Here is a 19,231-nt window from a genome sequence, read left to right as displayed (position 1 = left end):
TTCTTCCATATGTTTGGGGAGTCTCCCACATGCCTTTTGGCATACACCAAACGTGTTTGCTTATTTTTTATTTTAAGCAATGGGTTTTTTATGGCCATTCCGTAAAGCCCAGCTATGTGGAGTGTACGGCTTAAAGTGGTCCTATGGAGAGATACCCCAATCTCTGATGTAAAGCATTGCAGCTCCTTCAGGGTCATCTTTCGTCTCTTTGTTGCCTCTCTGATTAATGCCCTCCGTGCCTGGTCCGTGAGTTTTGGTGGGCGGCCCTCTCTTGGCAGGTTTGTTGTGGTGCCATATTCTTTCCATTTTTTAATAATGGATTTAATGGTGCTCTGTGTGCTGTTCAAAGTTTTGGATATTTTTTTATAACCCAACCCTGATCTGTACTTCTCCACAACTTTGTCCCTGACCTTTTTGGAGAGCTCCTTGGTTTTCATGGTGCCTCTTGCTTGGTGGTGCTCCTTGCATAGTGGCGTTGCAGACTCTGGGGCCTTTCAGGACAGGTGTAGATTGCACATAATTATGAATTATTATAATTGTTATTTCTGAAGGTAATTGGTTGCACCAGATCTTATTTAGGTGCTTCATAGCAAAGGGGGTGAAAACACATGCACGCTCCACTTTTCCGTTAAATTTTTTTTTGAATTTTTTAAAATAAGTCTTTTTTTAAATTTCACTTCACCAATTTGGAATATTTTGTGTATGTCCAACATGATGTCCAAATAAAAACCAATTTAAATTACAAGTTGCATATGCAACAAAATAGGAAAAACACCAAGGGGGTGAGTACCTTTGCAAGGCACTGTACATGCACCGGTTAGTCGGGTTAATTGAGTTAGTATATACATGTAGGTATGGTTAAAGTGACTATGCATATATGATAAACAGAGAGTAGCAGTAGCGTAAAAGGGGGGTTGGCGGGTGATGGGTGGCGGGACACAATGCAGATTGTCCAGGTAGCCAATGTGCGGAGGCACCGGTTAGTCGGGCTAATTGAGGTAGTATGTACATGAATGTATAGTTAAAGTGACAATCCATATATGATAAACAGAGAGTAGCAGCAGCGTAAAAGAGGGGTTGGGGGGGGCGGGACAATGCAAAGAGTCCTGGTAGCCATTTGATTACCTGATCACTCTATGAAGAGTTATACCGATAACCCTTTTATCGTTGAAGGGTTCTTCCTATAACCCTTGATGAACGGTTCCACCGTAATTAGGAGTAATGTCTTGGATTCACTTTCTGTCTCTGAATAACCATAAATGTGATGGTTCTTTGAAGAACCATAGAAAAATCCCAGACAAGGAATGTTTCGGCTCTCCAGGATCAGAATTGAATAGCCCTGCTGTAGGGTTTAGTTGCATATTTTCCAGGGTTATTTGCATGTGAGTTTCCAGTACCAGCCATGCCTGTATTTTCTAGTGACAGAGACATTGTTGTTGCATTCATTCCTTTCCTGTGGTTTTCAATGAGTCAGTTCCTAAGTGAATATCATTGAAATGTATATTTTAAGACATTGCATATTTCGTAAGGCCTTCTTTTGATGTTTTATGCTAATATAGTGGCCTGAAACTCAGTACATGCCACATCAGTCACATTTTGCTTGATCGAAAAGTGATGTTTATCTCCTTATAGAATCTAGCCTGAGTGGGGATATCCAACATTTGGAAATATTCACCTGCAAACTGCATTCATAATTATTTCAGAAAGACTTACATATGAGACTATTTAAAAATTTAAACTGGAACAACTATTTTGGTAACGGGTGCAATACATTCAAGTAACATATCGGAATAGTTTAGAAAAATGTATGTTATTTATATTTGAGTAAAACAATATCAATGAACCAATCAATGTACATGCAAAACACAATTTAAAAAAAAAACTACCTGCAATAGAGCACGCTGGGAAATATGACCATGATGTGCATGGTTTTGGTTCAATGCTGGTTGTTAACACCAACACAGGGTATGTTACACCACTGAGTGTTAATTGAACTCTTTATAGTTTTAATTTTACTCTTAAGTCAACACAAGAAAAGTCACACAAAAATATACACTAGATAACACTGGCTAATTTGCTGTGTGCTATGAAAGGGACATATAGTATCTGCAGGCTTCCATTTATTTCAAGAACCTTTCAGAGTTCAGAATAACCGTAGATGCCACGTCAAGAAACCCACAATTAACTCAAAGGTTCTTTATCGGGCAAGAGTTCTCCAAGGAACCTTAAGAGCTGAGGAAGAACCCTTTTAAGAATCCTTTTTTCCCCAGTGTAGAGTAAGCTCTTGCCTCTTTACAGCAGGCTCTTGCACTACTACAGAGGTTGAGAGTGGATGTCTGTCTGCCAGCGTCTAATACTTCCCATCTGTTGTCGTGAAATTTAAGAAAATTCCTCACACACACCCTCAGACAGACAACCCCTCCTCCCCCCTCCCTCAACACCTCCTCCCTCATCCCTCTCTCCACCCCCAGTCTCCCTGTTATGTTCAAAATGGTCCTCATAGACACAACATCTTGGATTTTGCATCCCAAATGGCACACTATTCACTTTATAGTGCATTACTTTTGACCAGGGACCATTGGGTACTATATAAGGAATAGAGTGCCATTTAGGGAAGGAATAGAGTGCTATTTCGGACAAATCCTATGCCCTATCATTGCGTTACTGCTGCTGAAAACACTTTTACACTTTTAGCCATAAAAGCTAGGTTAAAGAAAACACACTGGCTAAGTGATACGTTCTGAACACTGCTATTGTTAAGGGTGTTATGTCGTCTCTGGTTTCAGCTGACTGCCCGTTTCTGCGTTTTAAAACAGCCCTGAAAGCATTCCGGATACTTCAGAGGCCCATTTCTCCTGTCTGCTTGCAACCCCATCTTTGCTGAATCTCTAAAGCTATTATAAAACCTGAATTCCATTGTGTGCTATTCTCTGTTCTTCTCAGAATGAGTAGTTATTATTTCATTATTTCAAATCAAAAAGCCATGGCGTAATTTATGTTGCAGTGTTTCATTTAAACAATGTCTATGGGAAAGAGGTATGTAAGACAACAGCTGATGCACACAATGCAATCGTGAGTTGTAGAATCTGGGGCTCGTCTCAAATAATGCTGGTAAAGTAGTGCAGTGTATCCCACATTTTGTTACATTATCTACATTAAAAAAAAGATAAACAGACGTTGCCTTTCCCAATGGTGATTTCCAATTACTCTACATTACATCCCTCTATGATCGGAGTTTTCTGTGCCACATCATTGCGGTGACATTTGCTTTTCTTCACTGTTAATTATCTAGAAGGCTATGTTTTCTAAACAACCCAGTTATTTGAATAGATCAATAGATTTGTGAAGGCCTTTCATACAGAGGACCTTGTTATTCCAAGCTAACCAGCGTGGTAGAAAGCAACGCTGTCAAGCCATTGATATTTGGACATTTTAATTAGCCTATGTATCATTCTTACAACAATTTACCGATTGTGCTCTATTTCTATCTAACATTTGAGACACGATCATCTGGTTTAGCTTTTGGAGTATTTGTGCCAACGAGTACTATAAGAATCCAGTATTTACGATAATTCTTAACTCCAAAATGTGCTTGCTTTGCTAACTTGGGTAAGACACTAAGACATTTATATCAAAAAGCCTACATTAAAAAGCATCTATTTGCATGAGGCAGCCATTTGATGAAATGTGTTATAACATGCATTACAAAACATCCAGTGACGTAGCATGGCATAACATATTATCTGAGCCAGCTAGACATTACGCAATCTGTATCTTTGAAGAAAGGTCATTTCCTATTGAGCTGACATCTGCATTGATAGTTTTTTCGCATTGTTTTTAATTTATTTTGCACATAATGTTGCTGCTACCGTCTCTTATGATCGAAAAGAGCTTCTGGACATCAGACCAGCGATTACTCACCTTGAACTGGACGAATCCTTTTTCTTTAATGAGTCGGACGAGAGGGATTTACTCCAGACACCCGAACAGGCCCTCATCCCCGTCATTTGCAGCAGAAAGAGAGGTTTCGCGGAAGGAGATCGGGGTGCCTTGTGAGGCACCATACGTCGACGAGTGGCTAATCTGCCTTTGCCAAGCGTGCTATTGGCCAATGTACAATCGCTGGATAGTAAAGTGGACGAACTACAAGCATGTACAGTGCCTTGCGAAAGTATTCGGCCCCCTTGAACTTTGCGACCTTTTGCCAAATTTCAAGCTTCAAACATAAAGATATAAAACTGTATTTTTTTGTGAAGAATCAACAACAAGTGGGACACAATCATGAAGTGGAACGGCATTTATTGGATATTTCAAACTTTTTTAACAAATCAAAAACTGAAAAATTGGGCGTGCAAAATTATTCAGCCCCTTTACTTTCAGTGCAGCAAACTCTCTCCAGAAGTTCAGTGAGGATCTCTGAATGATCCAATGTTGACCTAAATGACTAATGATGATAAATACAATCCACCTGTGTGTAATGAAGTCTCCGTATAAATGCACCTGCACTGTGATAGTCTCAGAGGTCCGTTAAAAGCGCAGAGAGCATCATGAAGAACAAGGAACACACCAGGCAGGTCCGAGATACTGTTGTGAAGAAGTTTAAAGCCAGATTTGGATACAAAAAGATTTCCCAAGCTTTAAACATCCCAAGGAGCACTGTGCAAGCGATAATATTGAAATGGAAGGAGTAACAGACCACTGCAAATCTACCAAGACCTGGCCGTCCCTCTAAACTTTCAGCTCATACAAGGAGAAGACTGATCAGAGATGCAGCCAAGAGGCCCATGATCACTCTGGATGAACTGCAGAGATCTACAGCTGAGGTGGGAGACTCTGTCCATAGGACAACAATCAGTCGTATATTGCACAAATCTGGCCTTTATGGAAGAGTGGCAAGAAAGCCATTTCTTAAAGATATCCATAAAAAGTGTTGTTTAAAGTTTGCCACAAGCCACCTGGGAGACACACCAAACATGTGGAAGAAGGTGCTCTGGTCAGATGAAACCAAAATGGAACTTTTTGGCAACAATGCAAAACGTTATGTTTGGCGTAAAACACAGCCATCACCCTGAAAACACCATCCCCACTGTCAAACATGGTGGTGGCAGCATCATGGTTTGGGCCTGCTTTTCTTCAGCAGGGACAGGGAAGATGGTTAAAATTGATGGGAAGATGGATGGAGCCAAATACAGGACCATTCTGGAAGAAAACCTGATGGAGTCTGCAAAAGACCTGAGACTGGGACGGAGATTTGTCTTCCAACAAGACAATGATCCAAAACATAAAGCAAAATCTACAATGGAATGGTTCAAAAATAAACATATCCAGGTGTTAGAATGGCCAAGTCAAAGTCCAGACCTGAATCCAATCGAGAATCTGTGGAAAGAACTGAAAACTGCTGTTCACAAATGCTCTCCATCCAACCTCACTGAGCTCGAGCTGTTTTGCAAGGAGGAATGGGAAAAAATTTCAGTCTCTCGATGTGCAAAACTGATAGAGACATACCCCAAGCGACTTACAGCTGTAATCGCAGCAAAAGGTGGCGCTACAAAGTATTAACTTAAGGGGGCTGAATAATTTTGCACGCCCAATTTTTCAGTTTTTGATTTGTTAAAAAAGTTTGAAATATCCAATAAATGTCGTTCCACTTCATGATTGTGTCCCACTTGTTGTTGATTCTTCACAAAAAAATACAGTTTTATATCTTTATGTTTGAAGCCTGAAATGTGGCAAAAGGTCGCAAAGTTCAAGGGGGCCGAATACTTTTGCAAGGCACTGTATATCCTACCAACGGGACATTACAAACTGTAATACAGCCACGACTGTGTTTGTATTACAGGGACATTAAAAACTGTTCAGCCACAACTGTGTTTCACAAGTCGTGGCTGAACGACGACAGGAATAACATACAGCTGGCAGGTTATACACTGTATCGGTAGGATAGAACAGTCGCCTCTGGTAAGACAACCAAGCTGGTCTGACCAGCATGATCTATCTGGTTATGGTGCAGACCAGTATGGTCTAGCTGGTCAAGCTGGTCTGAACAGCATGGTCTAGCTCAGGCCTGGTCAATTATTTTCCATGGAGGGCCACATTAGATTATATTCTTGCCATCACGGGCCAGAATGATATTACAGGATTATACATCATGTGTATGACTGTGTTGACAGATATATCTACTGTCAATCACATCCAGATATACTACTTAATTTACTGTTTTAACCTGCACAGAAATAGACCACATCCATGTTTTCCTTTTGGTAGGTATTTTCGTTATTAAACATTCAATGAACTACAAGGAGGGAAAAGTACATTGTGCATTCAGCACCACGGACAGAGCTCTTGTCAACGGGTATGCACAAAACACAAGAAAGAGAGAGAGCTCAACATTACATTCAAACTACTCAATCAGTGTGAGGAGTGAAGTCTCTGATGGGTATTGACTAGAGCAGTGAAGTCAGGTATAGTTTCTGACATGTGCACAGGATTGCTGAGAGGTGAGAGTCAGTAAGAGATGATCTGTGCCTTGACTTGTTATATTTCATCACTGAAAATGTCTGTTCACATACATATGTTGACCCAAACCGTACAAACAACTTCTGAGCATAACTCCTAATAATTGGAAAGTTTTGTTCATCGAGAGATGCATAGAACCTCGTAAGTGACATTGTTTTGAATAGTTCTCCAATCACTGCATCAGACTGAAGATCGATAAGCTCAAGTTGCAGGTCAGTGGGAGCGTTATCCACATTGAAGGTGAAAGGAGAGGAAACCAACAGCATGTCATTTTCCAACACTTTGAAATCCTCAAAAGGACGAGAAAACTCACCATTCAAAGCACGCAGCAGCGATGTATACTTCTCCCGCTGATCATCTGATAGGGAACAGACTAGTAGTGTCGGAAGGTGGGTGAGATTGTTGGCTTCTACTTGGTGGGTCAGGAGGAGAAATTTTCCATTGAAGTATTTGACAAGGCTGTACATCTGATGTGAAAAAAGACCCTTCCCTTGTAGTTTGGAATTCAGTTCATTCTTGAGGGCCATTAATGTCTACAGGGAAGGCAAAATCAGCCAACCATTCTTTATCTTGCAGTTGAGGGAAATCCACATATGTTCTTATAATTTGCAAAACTTGATTCCGCAGGTCGTAATGAATCAGGTCGCGGGCCGCATACGGCCCCCGGGCCGGCCTTTACCCAGGCCTGGTCTAGCTGGTTATGCTGGCAGATCGTTATGATTTCACTGGTGACCAGCCTTCGCTGTGTTTTGGTCACTTGTGACCAGAGTAAGCTAAAGCAAAAATAGCATCAAGTGACATTATGTTGACAAAAGGATGTTTAATTCCCTTTGGAATACAACCAGAGTGAATCCCAAAATCTGCATCCAGAATGACTACCAGGGTTAAAAGGATGATTTAATGAGACTACCTAAAGCATCTAAACTGGAACAACCCTTTCAGTAATAGGTGCAATGAATCCACCTAACAAATTTGATTACTTTAGATATGTTATTTATCTTTGTGTCACACAAGATCAATTAATTGATTAATTAATCAATCAGTGTACATGCAAAACACATATATTGCAATAAACAATTAAAAAATATATCATATTCTCTTTTGCCAGCTGCCTGAATTTCCTCCTACTCCACTGTATGATACAAATTGTTAAAAGATTAGAACCAATGGACATTCTGTCATTTTTCCCTTTGGGGGAAGCTTTTTGGGTGCCACATAGAACCCTTTTATTTGTCCCTGCACACCAGGAGGCTCTCATGGAGTCTATATTATCTTGGATCTGGGCTTCAGAAATGCAAGCTATGATCGTGAATACCAAACATCACTCTCTCTTTCTTTTCTTTATCTTACAGCTCTCACTCTGTCTCTCTCTCTCTCTCTCGCTCTCTCTCTCTCTCTCTCTCTTCCGACCCCTCCTGTCTTGCAGATAGTGTGATACGGCGAGTCTGAGTTAATAAAGCTTGAAGTACGTGTTGTCATTCCGACTGTCAATCATTGTAATTATTCCATAGATGGAGTAGAGATTAGAGTGTGAGGTGGTGGAGGTCTAGGAACACTAGTTTGGTAGCTACTACTTTACACTACAGTGCCGTCTGTATGGAGGAAGTGTTTTCACAGTGAAGAGAGAGGAACCAGTGCGTCTCGCAACCTCCACTGGAATATCTCCTTTTATTTCCCTTTTTCCATCTTTCTTTCATGTCTCTTTCCTTCCTTGCTCACCTTTATTAGTAGAGTGGCCTCGTGGATGTTCAAGGTGAACTGCTTATTTCGTGGTTTATTGGAATGACTCGGATATGAACTATAACAGGAACAAAAAGTAAACAACAAGCAGAGTTAACAGACACAGAGAAAGAGACATTTACCAGCTTGAAAGAGACAAGAAGTATGTATGTGTATATCGGTAGACTTGTGGAATAGAAAAATGTTCTATTTCAAAATAAAAGTACATTTGCTCGCTGTCTCCATTAAAAATCCATCTGTGGAAGTGGGTTAGAATGGAGCGCTCTGGACAGAATCCCCCCTAATGGGAAGTGCGGCCTGGGTAGCTAGTCGTCCTGAATGAGTCCTCTCCTCTAATTTGTCCTAATGAGTGTATTTTCTCTCTCTCTCTCCGCTCTCTCTCTGTCTCTCTCTCGTTCCAGACAACACGGCCAGTATCATTGCGCGCCGGAGGCGGTTCAGCCGACTGGTCCAGGAGTTGTATGAGCTGCCCATCGTGGTGTGGGATGGTGGGGAGCCGGCACTGAGCGGCACCAGCACTCTGACCCTGCAGGTGTGCCCATGTCAGTGGAACGGGAGGGTGCAGACGTGCCAGGATGAGAGGGGCCTCCTCTCCTCGGCAGGCCTCAGCACGGGGGCCCTGATCGCCATCCTGCTGTGCATCGTCATCCTGCTGGGTAGGTCTTGCCTGGGTCTTTGTAACATCAAGCCTAAGGGTATGGAGGAGGTTATGGGCCACCTGGAGGGCCCCCCACCTTTGGGCGATTATTGGTGGTGATGATGGATGGTATGGGTGCAGGCCTAGATGGCATCACGCTTTAGGGCATGTTTTTGGAACACCCCGGGGGCATCTTGTCTGAGGGGCAAGGTGGTGAAGGGTATGGGTGTTATAAACGCCTGAAGACAGGGTGAAGTGTAAGGAGTAGAGCAGCAGGAGGAGGAGTGGAGACCTCACAGAAGGAGGGATGACAGACCAAGGGTAGAGGAGGAGATAGGGAGAGAGATGAATGGAAGGGTAAGGAAGGACACAAGTGGGTTTTAGAAAGAGGGAGGATAGGGACAAGGTCAGGATGATGTAGAAGTGGATAACAGAGAGTTAGTGAGATTGGGCCAGATGGGGAGATGGATGAGTGAAGAAAAATGGACTAAGAGGAGAATAGAAGGAGGTAAAGGAAGGGATACAAGACTTTAGAGAGCGTTGCACAGAAGGGGGGTAGAGCTGTGTTAGACCTGTCCAGAGATCTTCTGATGCTTTCTATTTCCATAGAGTCAGGATAAACACACTATTTAGGTTAAATTAATGTGTTGTCTAATAATAAATGCTTTATAATCAGAGATCACAGAGAATTCATGTGCCACAGAATTCATGTTATTTTCAGCATAGGGGAAACGGCACTGCCCCCACTGCCAAATAACAACAAAGTGCCTCTCCAGAGCAAACAGAACAGCGGTAGGACAGTGAAGAGACTGTGTATAATGAACAGAATCCGCCATCACCCACTCACCCCATCTCCCTTGATTGTCTGTGGACATCGGTGCGTGAAGGTGATGAATATTCATATCAGTCTCACCACGGCTTTGTCAGAGACTGAGGAACCCAGCAACTAAATGCCATCATCACTGTTTGAAGCAAACACATGAGTGAGAGACTGCAGAGTGAGAGACTGCAGAGTGAGAGACTGCAGAGTGAGAGACTGCAGAGTGAGAGACTGCAGAGTGAGAGACTGCGAGAGTGAGAGACTGCGAGAGTGAGAGACTGCGAGAGTGAGTGAGTGAGTGAGTGAGTGAGTGAGTGAGTGAGTGAGTGAGTGAGTGAGTGAGTGAGATACTGTCTGGTCCAGGAATATTGAGATAAGGTGGGGAAGGAATTGTTAGTGTGAAACAAAGCTGTTTCATGCCAAAAGAGAGATTGACTGAATGGTCTTACTGTAATGAGCCATCCTCATTATACTAAAAAACACCACGAACACCCCCCAAATGCATTTTGCGACACCATAACCTCCACACAATCACATTACACAGTACACAACAGTACAATACACCCTTCAGCACCACATTACAACAGTACATCTAGCCCCCCCTCTCCAGCTATAAAGACAGCCCCCTTGAGCCCCCATGCCTCCGGAAACATCTCCACACTGTTGATCATTTTGTAAATCTTGAACTCAAACCTAAGACACGCAGAGACCATGCATTTGAATAATAACACTGGATCTGATGCCCCCGTCAGTCCCACCTGCTGTGCCAACTCTTGGGCAGTTTTCCACCCCCCGGCAGCCATAGGTCTGCTAGTCTCTTGATGCTTGCTGCCATTATACGTCTGTGCAGGGTGGCTGAATGACCAGACCTCAAAGGGATAAGTGGGTCGTGGAACATGGGCTCCTCCCACACCCATGGCCCAGGCACCATACCCCCCCTCTCGTGTGGGTCTCAGCAGTTGCCAGGCCCTCAGTACTGCAGCACAAAAATCAGAGACCACTGCTATGTCTCTCCGGCCGCATTAGGAAAAGCTGCAGATCTAGCCCCAAACCACCAGCCCTCCTCAATAGAGCACATGCTGGTTGAGTACCTTCTCAACAAAGCACAGTATGGTAGAGTACCTTCTCTGCCGCTTTGAGTCGGAACCTTTCCACCCTGCTCTCCAGGTCCACCAGGCCGTGTCCCCTCTCCAGGTACAGATCTGCCGCCCTCAGCCAGTGATGCCCCGACTAAAAGAAATCCACTAACTTTCACTGCAGCTCCGCAAGCAGACCACCGGCTCCGCAAGCAGATCACCCGACTAAAAAAAATCCACTAACTTGCACTGCAGCTCCGCAAGCAGAAGATTGAGAACGGCCAATTTATGCCATAGGGAGGATGCTGCCAAGTTGTTGATGATCAGCACCCTCCCTCTGTATGACACTTGGACAGGAGCCACCTCCACTTCGTCAACCTTGACAGCACTGCTTGTGACACTCCTTCCCAGTTCTTCCTAACCCACCCCCCTGAGCCCAGACACCCCAAGCATCTTGAGACCCTCACAGCACACTGCAACCCCCTTCGAAACTGCAGAGGTGCCCTGTCCCTCCATGCCCCACATAACAGAGCCTCACTCTTGCTTCGTACACCCTCAAACTATTTCTTGCTCATTCTTAACCAACACTGAGACATCATCAGTATATGCTGACACTGCTATAACTGTCGCCAACCCTATGCCTGGCTCACACACTCCCTGTAGTCTCCTGAGTAACAGGCCCAGAAAGGACAGAATAACAAGAGTGTATAGCGGCCCCGACAGAGGGCATCCCTGGCGAATGCCCTGCCCTACCCAGACTGGCCTACTGAGCCCTCCCCCGACCTTGACCATACATGAAGCCCCAGCATACAACACTTTAACCCAGGCCACAAAATGCTCACCATAACCAAATAAGACAACACATTGAATACATATCCATGGTCCACCCAATCTAAGGCTTCCTCCTGGTCCAAGGTAACCATTTAAAAATGTAAATTTGAAAGCCTTGACAGGCATGTCCCTGATTATGAACAGATTATCAGTGATTGAGCATCCTGGTGAAAAACAAATGTCTTGTGCCAATGACTGTTGAGAAGAACGTTTCAACATTGGAGGACAGGGCTTGGCGTGTCTCTCAAGGAGGCTAAAAAGAGATTTCAGCTTGGAAAAGTTGAATATTTTCAGGAATTGGGTAATTGGGGAGCAGGATGGGAGGGGAAGAGAGAGGAGGTTCAAAAGACTGAGGGATGCAGAGGATGGGTTTGAATCTGTTGAAGCTAGTAATAACAAGGGAGAGGGTTTGTCGAGGAAGATTGGTGTTAAATCCAAACAGAGTGAGCCGGACACCAGTTTGAGTTCTGGAGGTGAAATGGAAGGGGTAGAAGGTGTTGTGAGGCGCTCGGAGCCCAAGCCTTGCATTGATGGACATGGTTATGATAAAGATAGGTTTGGTCCAGTGGGAGTGAGATTTTTGAAGTTGGATGGAAAAGATGGTGGGTACTGGTGAAGGTACCACCCCCCCCCCACACACACACACACACACACACACACACACAGTACTAAATTCTTTATGATGGCAGCCATGTTTGTTTCTGTTTGACAAGCAGAAATGGACAAATCCCAGAATACCATTCGCTTCAAAGATGTCAAAGATGGCTGCACCCATTGCCCGAATAAGACCAACTTAGTTTGTTCACTTTTGCATTTATTACAAATCTTTGATGTGCTTGTTAAAATGTCCGATGTGATTGTATACAAGAACTGAAGCACATGACTTGAAAAGTAATTTGACTGTTTTTAACAAATTACAAAGCAAATAGTGTTATCACCTCAAATATGATCAGTACAAGCCTACTGCCTAGCCTAGCCGTAGGGAGAAAGCTAAAACAGCTTGCCAGATTTTAATTTTTTTCGGGGGGTTTCTAGTCAGTAATACTTGAAGTTTATACAAATGTAAACACGTTCTGGAAAGAGATTGATAACTGGTCCATCCACGTAACATTCAGCCCGTAGGTGACGCCAATGTAAAAACCTAGATAATCCTGTCTAGCTCCTAAATTTAAGAAATTATATCTACAACCTCGCCTCACTCGTGCAACGGTCTCTGCACATGTAGCTGATCACACGCACACACCATTCAATCTGATTATCCACACAAACTACTTCACTTTGTTGCGTACATGACTTTGTCCACTACCCTGTTCTCACTCTCCTCCGCCCGACCGGGCTTAAACCTATCCAAGCCATAACAACTCACTGCGTTTGACGATTGCGAAATATCTTTCTTGCTTGGCAATGTGGCAGGCATCTGTAGGCGACATGTCCAGTTGTAATAATACATTGACATGATGATAAAATGTTGTCACAGCTGTAGCCTAATTTTTCCAGGTGAAAAAAAAATTCAATTAATTTTTAAAAATGAACAAAAACTATTTAGGATGCCAGCGTTTCCCTTAGCGATGGCCAGCATATGTAATACAGTAAATTCGGAAAGTATTCAAACCCCTTGATCTTTTACACATTTTGTTACGTTACAGCCTTATTATAAAATTGATTAAATAAAAACATTCCCTCATCAATCTACGCACAACACCCCATAATGACAAAACAGAAAAAGGTTTTTAGAAATTCTTGCAAAAAAAACAACAAACAGAAATACCTTATTTACATAAGACCCTTTAATATGAGACTCGAAATTGAGCTCAGGGGCATCCTGTTTCCATTGATCATCCTTGAGATGTTCCTACAACTTGATTGTAGTCCAGCTGTGGTAAATTCAATTGATTGGACATTATTTGGAAAGGTATAAACCTGTCTATATAAGGTCCCACAGTCGACAGTGCATGTCAGAGCAAAACAAAGCCATCAGGTCAAAGCCATCAGAGCTCAGAGACAGGATTGTGTTGAGGCACAGATCTGGGGAAGTGTACCAAAACATTTCCGCAGCATTGAAGGTCCCTAAGAACACAGTGGCCTCCATCATTCTTAAATGGAAGAAGTTTGGAACCACCAAGACTCTTCCTAGAGCTGGACACCCAGCCAAACTGAACAATCGGGGGAGAAGGGCCTTGGTCAAGGAGGTGACCAAGAACACAAAGGTTACTCTGACAGAGCTCCAGAGTTCCTCTGTGGAGATGGGAGAACCTTCCAGAAGGGCAAACATCTGCAATCAGCACTTTATGGTAGAGTGACCAGACGGAAGCCACTCCTCAGTAAAAGGCACAGCCTGTTTGGAGTTTGCCAAAAGGCACCTAAAGACTCTCAGACCATGAGAAACAAGATTCTCTGGTCTGATGAAACCAAGATTGAACTACTTGGCATGAATACCAGGCGTCATATCTGGAGGAAACCTGACACCCTCACTACGGCGACACATGGTGGTGGTGGCATATATATATATTTTTTATGCCCACAGGATGGGTTGTTATTGTTTGTCTCTGTGTTATGATTATGGTGGTTAATGCTTTGTATTTGTGTACCTTTAAAAAAAAGTGGGAGCCCACGGCTGGATGAGCGCTAACTATTAATTTACATGAATTTTACCCCCAAAAAATATATATAGATTTGGTGACAAAATCATGTCATTAGTGCGCAGCAATACTTTCTCGACTCATTTCTTTCATGATTTATTTGAGAAATACTGCATCAATCACCTTAGCTAGATGTAAAATTGCACGACTAAGACCTCCTTAGCAAAAATGTATAAATGATTTACAGGTTTATTGATTTATCTTAGATTGATTCTGACTATTTTAAGGAAATTACTATTTGGAGGAAAGGGCTATGTTGTTGCCATGGTAACTGAAGAGGGACTAACAACAGTACCTGCCAGGGTACGATATACAAACATAACACACCCACATCAAACCACAGCCCCCAGACAACTCTTGTTTTGGTCAAGTCTTGGCCGCTAGCATATCTTAGTGAGCAAAATTCAAAACAAGGCCAAATGAGTAAGTGCAGTCGAACTTTAATCAATGTACACGCAAAAACAGATATTGAAACAAACCATTCCAAAAATCTGCCTGCAATGAGCATGCTGGGAAATATGATAATGATTGGAGTAAAATTCTGTTTATTTATGTCAAGAACAAAAAATATATTTTCCAACCCATATGATCTAGTACACAAAACATTTACAAATATGGTATAATATTAAAAAAATATTGTGAATGAATATGCCTTTTCATACTTCGTAATATGTCCATATATCATTCAAATCTGTTTTAAGAACATGTACTCAAAATATTTTACCTTCTTTACCAAACATACCATGACATTATTGATAGTCAAACAGACAAGGGAGAAGGGCTATGTAAAGGCCTTGATTTTGTTGTTCTGAGCATATGCAATGTGTCTGACGTTAAACAAATGTTTGCCTTCCACACAAAATGACTTATTTGATTATTTTAGGCTTAAGGAAGTGTGTAGGTCGCATACATTATCTTAGAGCTATTTAGATCTGCCTGCTCAAGACAAGTTCAGCGATTGCTTTGCCATGTCTGTGCCGTGAAGCAGTCGTGCTGGATACATGTTTTTCTGCCCCTTTGACGTAACATTGGAGTGAAGTGATATAAATTGATATAATGATGTAGCCGACCATCAGCAGGAGGCAATACACGTTTATTCGACAGAGGACATTGACATGGTCCTAGGAAGCTCTAGATGGCTGTCTTCTGATTTATAAAACGGTGAGAAATCAACAAAACGTGTAATGTAGACATCTACATATATTTTTGTAAGTAATTATAGTGCCCAATTTCGGGGGCTGTCAACTTAAGAGGTTAGGGAAAACCATTTAAGAACCCGATTTTTAACAAGGTCGTGACCATTAGGAAAAAACGAAATGTTCCGCCTCGACCTAGCTCAAAATCTAGGCATCGGATAATAACAAGACTACAGCCTTCGTAAAGGGACCATTGAATTTGCCATGTTTCAGAAGTTACAAGTTTGTATATTTATTGCTCTCATGTGCCCAATCAAAACCAACTATGTGCAACTTTTTTTATAGCATCTCTGACCACCCTAATATCTTTTTCATCTGAATCTCAAGAGTTCTAAAACCGGGTACAGCAACTCGGTTGCTCAACAACTCAGCATCACAAGCCTTCTCACACTCTTATCCCTCGATGTGTCACTGTTGTCGCTTTGGTGTGATAGTGATGGCATTGGGCTACCATAGGCTGTGTAAGCTGTGTGGTTGTTTCACAACAACAAAAAGTTAAATAGGTGGTAAAACAACAACAACATCATTGCTTGCTTGTGTGACCTGTGTGTAGTCAAAATAAAATGCAATGCTTGCTAACACGTTTAGTTGCGTCAGTGGTTCCCAACCAGGGGTACTAGGACCCCTGGGGGTACTTGGCCTAACCACAAGGGGGTACTTGAGAAGACTCATGAGACCATAGACTTACTGGTAAAATGCACATGAGGGGGTACTTCAGGGGTACTCCGGGCAGTCTTAAATTCAGTTAGTGTTACACTAACCGAAAAAGGGTGGGAACCACTGAGCTACATGATAAAATTAGTCTGTTTTTAACAAATCAAGTGTTTTAGATGGTTGTCTTTTAACCAAGCAAGATAAACAAACGTTCAATCAGCACTGAGCGAATGAACAAAAACGTTTTGGAACAAATGCTTCCTATCATCACCAGACTGTCCATTTAAATAGACTGTCAAGTTAACATGTTTATGACTGGGTTTGTAGCGTAATGGTTAGCGTTACCACCTAGGGCTCTACATTTTCTCATTTATAGTTTGGCAGGCACACACACACACACACACACACACACCCACACACATATTTACATTTATTAGGTGGCTCTTAAAAGAGCCTTTGGGTTCGTGGAGTGGCAGGCAAGTGACTGAGTGTGGTGGTGTGTACTACTGTGTGCGTCTTGCTAGAACGGAGGAGAGACCTGGGACAGTTTCCACAAAGCATCTCAGAAAGGGTCTTAGGAATCCTGTTAACCTGATTTAAGGCAAAATAAATCCCAGTTTAGAGTATGTTTTAGGATGATGTTAAGACACTGCCCAGACAAACTCTGAGCCAGGAGTAAAATCAATTCATAAAGGTTTCTCAGCTGGTAATCATGACAGTTTGAGGTACCGCCCAGGGCCCATATCCACTAAGCGTCTCAGAGTAGAAAATTGTTTGTAAGTGCTGAGAATAGAGACATTTTATTCCTACTATTTTGGGTAAAAATAAAAACTATTTATGAAGAATCTTTAGTCGTTAGAGTCCAACCAAGTCAACAGATATTTAGGAGACCTCATGAGCTGTCCAAACCAGTTAAGAGTTACCATCAAGCATCTTAATAATATAATAATGCAGCAAGTCAATGGTTCCGGCGCCACATACAGTTGTTTTCAGTCGTTAAAGTAATGTTTTAACATTTCTGTTTTGATATGATCAATACATAAATACTCTACACCTACATACAACAGGATCTCTTGCGGTTTTGACAATGATTTCACAATGCTAATTTCCTATTACATTAAAATATGTAATGTGCAAAAATAAAGAATTGGCCCTTAACAAAAGTAGTGAACTATATAGAGAATAGGGTGTCATTTGGGACTCAAACTATAATGAGAAGATTCTCATCAGCATCCTAGCATCTTGCATTCAGAGCATCCTCATAGCTAATACTGATGACTGCTAATGTGAAATACTGATTTACAGCTCTGCTCGCTTCTGTGTATAATCAGGAATTAATATGTATTATAATAAAAAGAAGGAATGTTTCAGGGCCTATATTCCAAATGGTACTCTTACCTTTATAGGGAGTAGAATGCCATTTGGGACAAAGACAGAGCTTTCATTTTGTTAGCTGTTTACGACCCAAAACATGCACATTTTGTATGACTTAATACATTACATGCAAACACCACATGCAGACCATGGAATTAGCATGAGACCAGGCTTGGATATTGTGGTGAAACGCAACTGCTACAATAATGATGGGGTGTTGTTAAACCAACCGTTTTGTTGATGTTTTCATTACAGTCATTATTGTTGTTGTTGACATGGCTTCTCTACATGTCTCATTTTCTAATTTTATCGATCATCGTTCTGTTCATCACTCTCTGGAGTGGCATTGTAAAACCACCATTTTGTTGATGTTGTTTCCATTATTGTTGTTTCTGTTGACAGGGTGTCTCTGCTTGTCACGCTCTTCTGAAGCGATCATGGCTCTGTTCATCACCATTTTGTTGTTGTTGTTATTGACATGATATCTCTGTTAATTTCTCTCTTCTTACAGCGATTGTGATTCTGTTCACTGTTTTTTTGATGGCATTGTTGATATTATTGTTGTTGTTGTTGACACAGCATCTGTCCTTGTCTTCCTCCAGTGATCGTGGTTCTGTTCATCACCCTGCGGCGGAGCAAGAAGGAGCCCCTCATCATCTCAGAGGAGGACGTGCGTGAGAACGTGGTAACCTACGACGACGAGGGCGGCGGTGAAGAGGACACTGAGGCTTTCGATATTATTGCCCTGCGGAACCCCGCCGCCGCTGAAGAGCTCAAGTTCCGACGGGACGTCCGGCCGGAGTCGGCCCGACAATGTGGCAGGCCGGCGCGGGGCTGCCACAGTCCCCCAGAGCTGGACCAGGTGAATGTGCAGAAGTTTATTAAACAAAGACTGGTGGAGGCAGACATGGACACTGGTGGGCCTCCCTATGACTCCCTCCAGACCTATGCATACGAGGGTCAAGGGTCGCCCACAGGCTCCATCAGCTCTCTGGACTCCCCAGGAACACACTCAGAACAGGATTATAACTACCTGGATGACTGGGGGCCCGAATTTCAGAAACTGGCAGAACTCTATGGGGAGGATATGGATGTGGCAGAGTTGGATGTAGCGATTGCAGTGACAGTGGCGACCTAGACTCTCAACGTCTGTCACAACGTCTGTTAAACTAATCCTCTCTCTCTCTCAATCCTCCTCCTCAAATCATTTTAAAACAATGAAACAGAAATGCTTTTGAACTCATTCCAGCTGATCTACTTTTACTGTTGAATAACTGACTGCCCCTTTTTTCAGTTTTCCTTTTGGATCATGGGTCTAATATGCAGAAGAATTTAATCAGATTTCGTGGATGGAAAAATATTAAGGATTAACGGAAAAAGGAAAATATTTTCCCTGGTGTATATTTTTTATTGCTCAATAAAGTCCTGAATTCCATATGAGTGGATATATGTGAAATGGAGTGTCAACTTTTTTTCTGAAGATCCACTGAGTAAGGGTTATCTTACACTCTTAAATTTAAAGTTGCAAGTTGGAACCAAATAAGGTTATTAAGAGCAGTGCCATTAGGGAACCATTTTATGGATAGTATCATACAAGTATCATACAAAAATCAAAAAACAGAAATGTTTCCAGAACCAGAATTGAATAGCCCTGCCATAGGGTTTTAAGCCTTTTTTGCATATTTCCCAGGGTGCCTTTCGAGTGCATTTTAAAGTTACCAGTACCACCCAAAAATCTGTTTGCTAGT

At 42.3% G+C, this 19,231-nt stretch overlaps 1 protein-coding gene across 2 annotated transcripts in view; it reads left to right on the top strand.

The window, feature by feature from the left end:
* LOC112215607 (cadherin-18) overlaps positions 1-18,928 on the top strand; it is a 374,693-nt gene extending 355,765 nt beyond the window's left edge. For both annotated transcript variants that reach the window (XM_024374771.2, XM_024374770.1), the window contains 2 exons: positions 8,658-8,912; positions 18,086-18,928. In XM_024374771.2, the coding sequence (XP_024230539.1) occupies positions 8,658-8,912; positions 18,086-18,621 (791 nt within the window). In that variant the 3' untranslated portion in view covers positions 18,622-18,928. The remainder of the gene's footprint in view (positions 1-8,657; positions 8,913-18,085) is intronic.
* Positions 18,929-19,231: the final 303 nt, after the last annotated feature.

This window comes from Oncorhynchus tshawytscha, linkage group LG16 (assembly GCF_018296145.1).
Source record: "Oncorhynchus tshawytscha isolate Ot180627B linkage group LG16, Otsh_v2.0, whole genome shotgun sequence".
Taxonomy (NCBI): Eukaryota; Metazoa; Chordata; class Actinopteri; order Salmoniformes; family Salmonidae; genus Oncorhynchus; species Oncorhynchus tshawytscha.
This window is presented reverse-complemented; position numbering and strand designations above follow the sequence as displayed.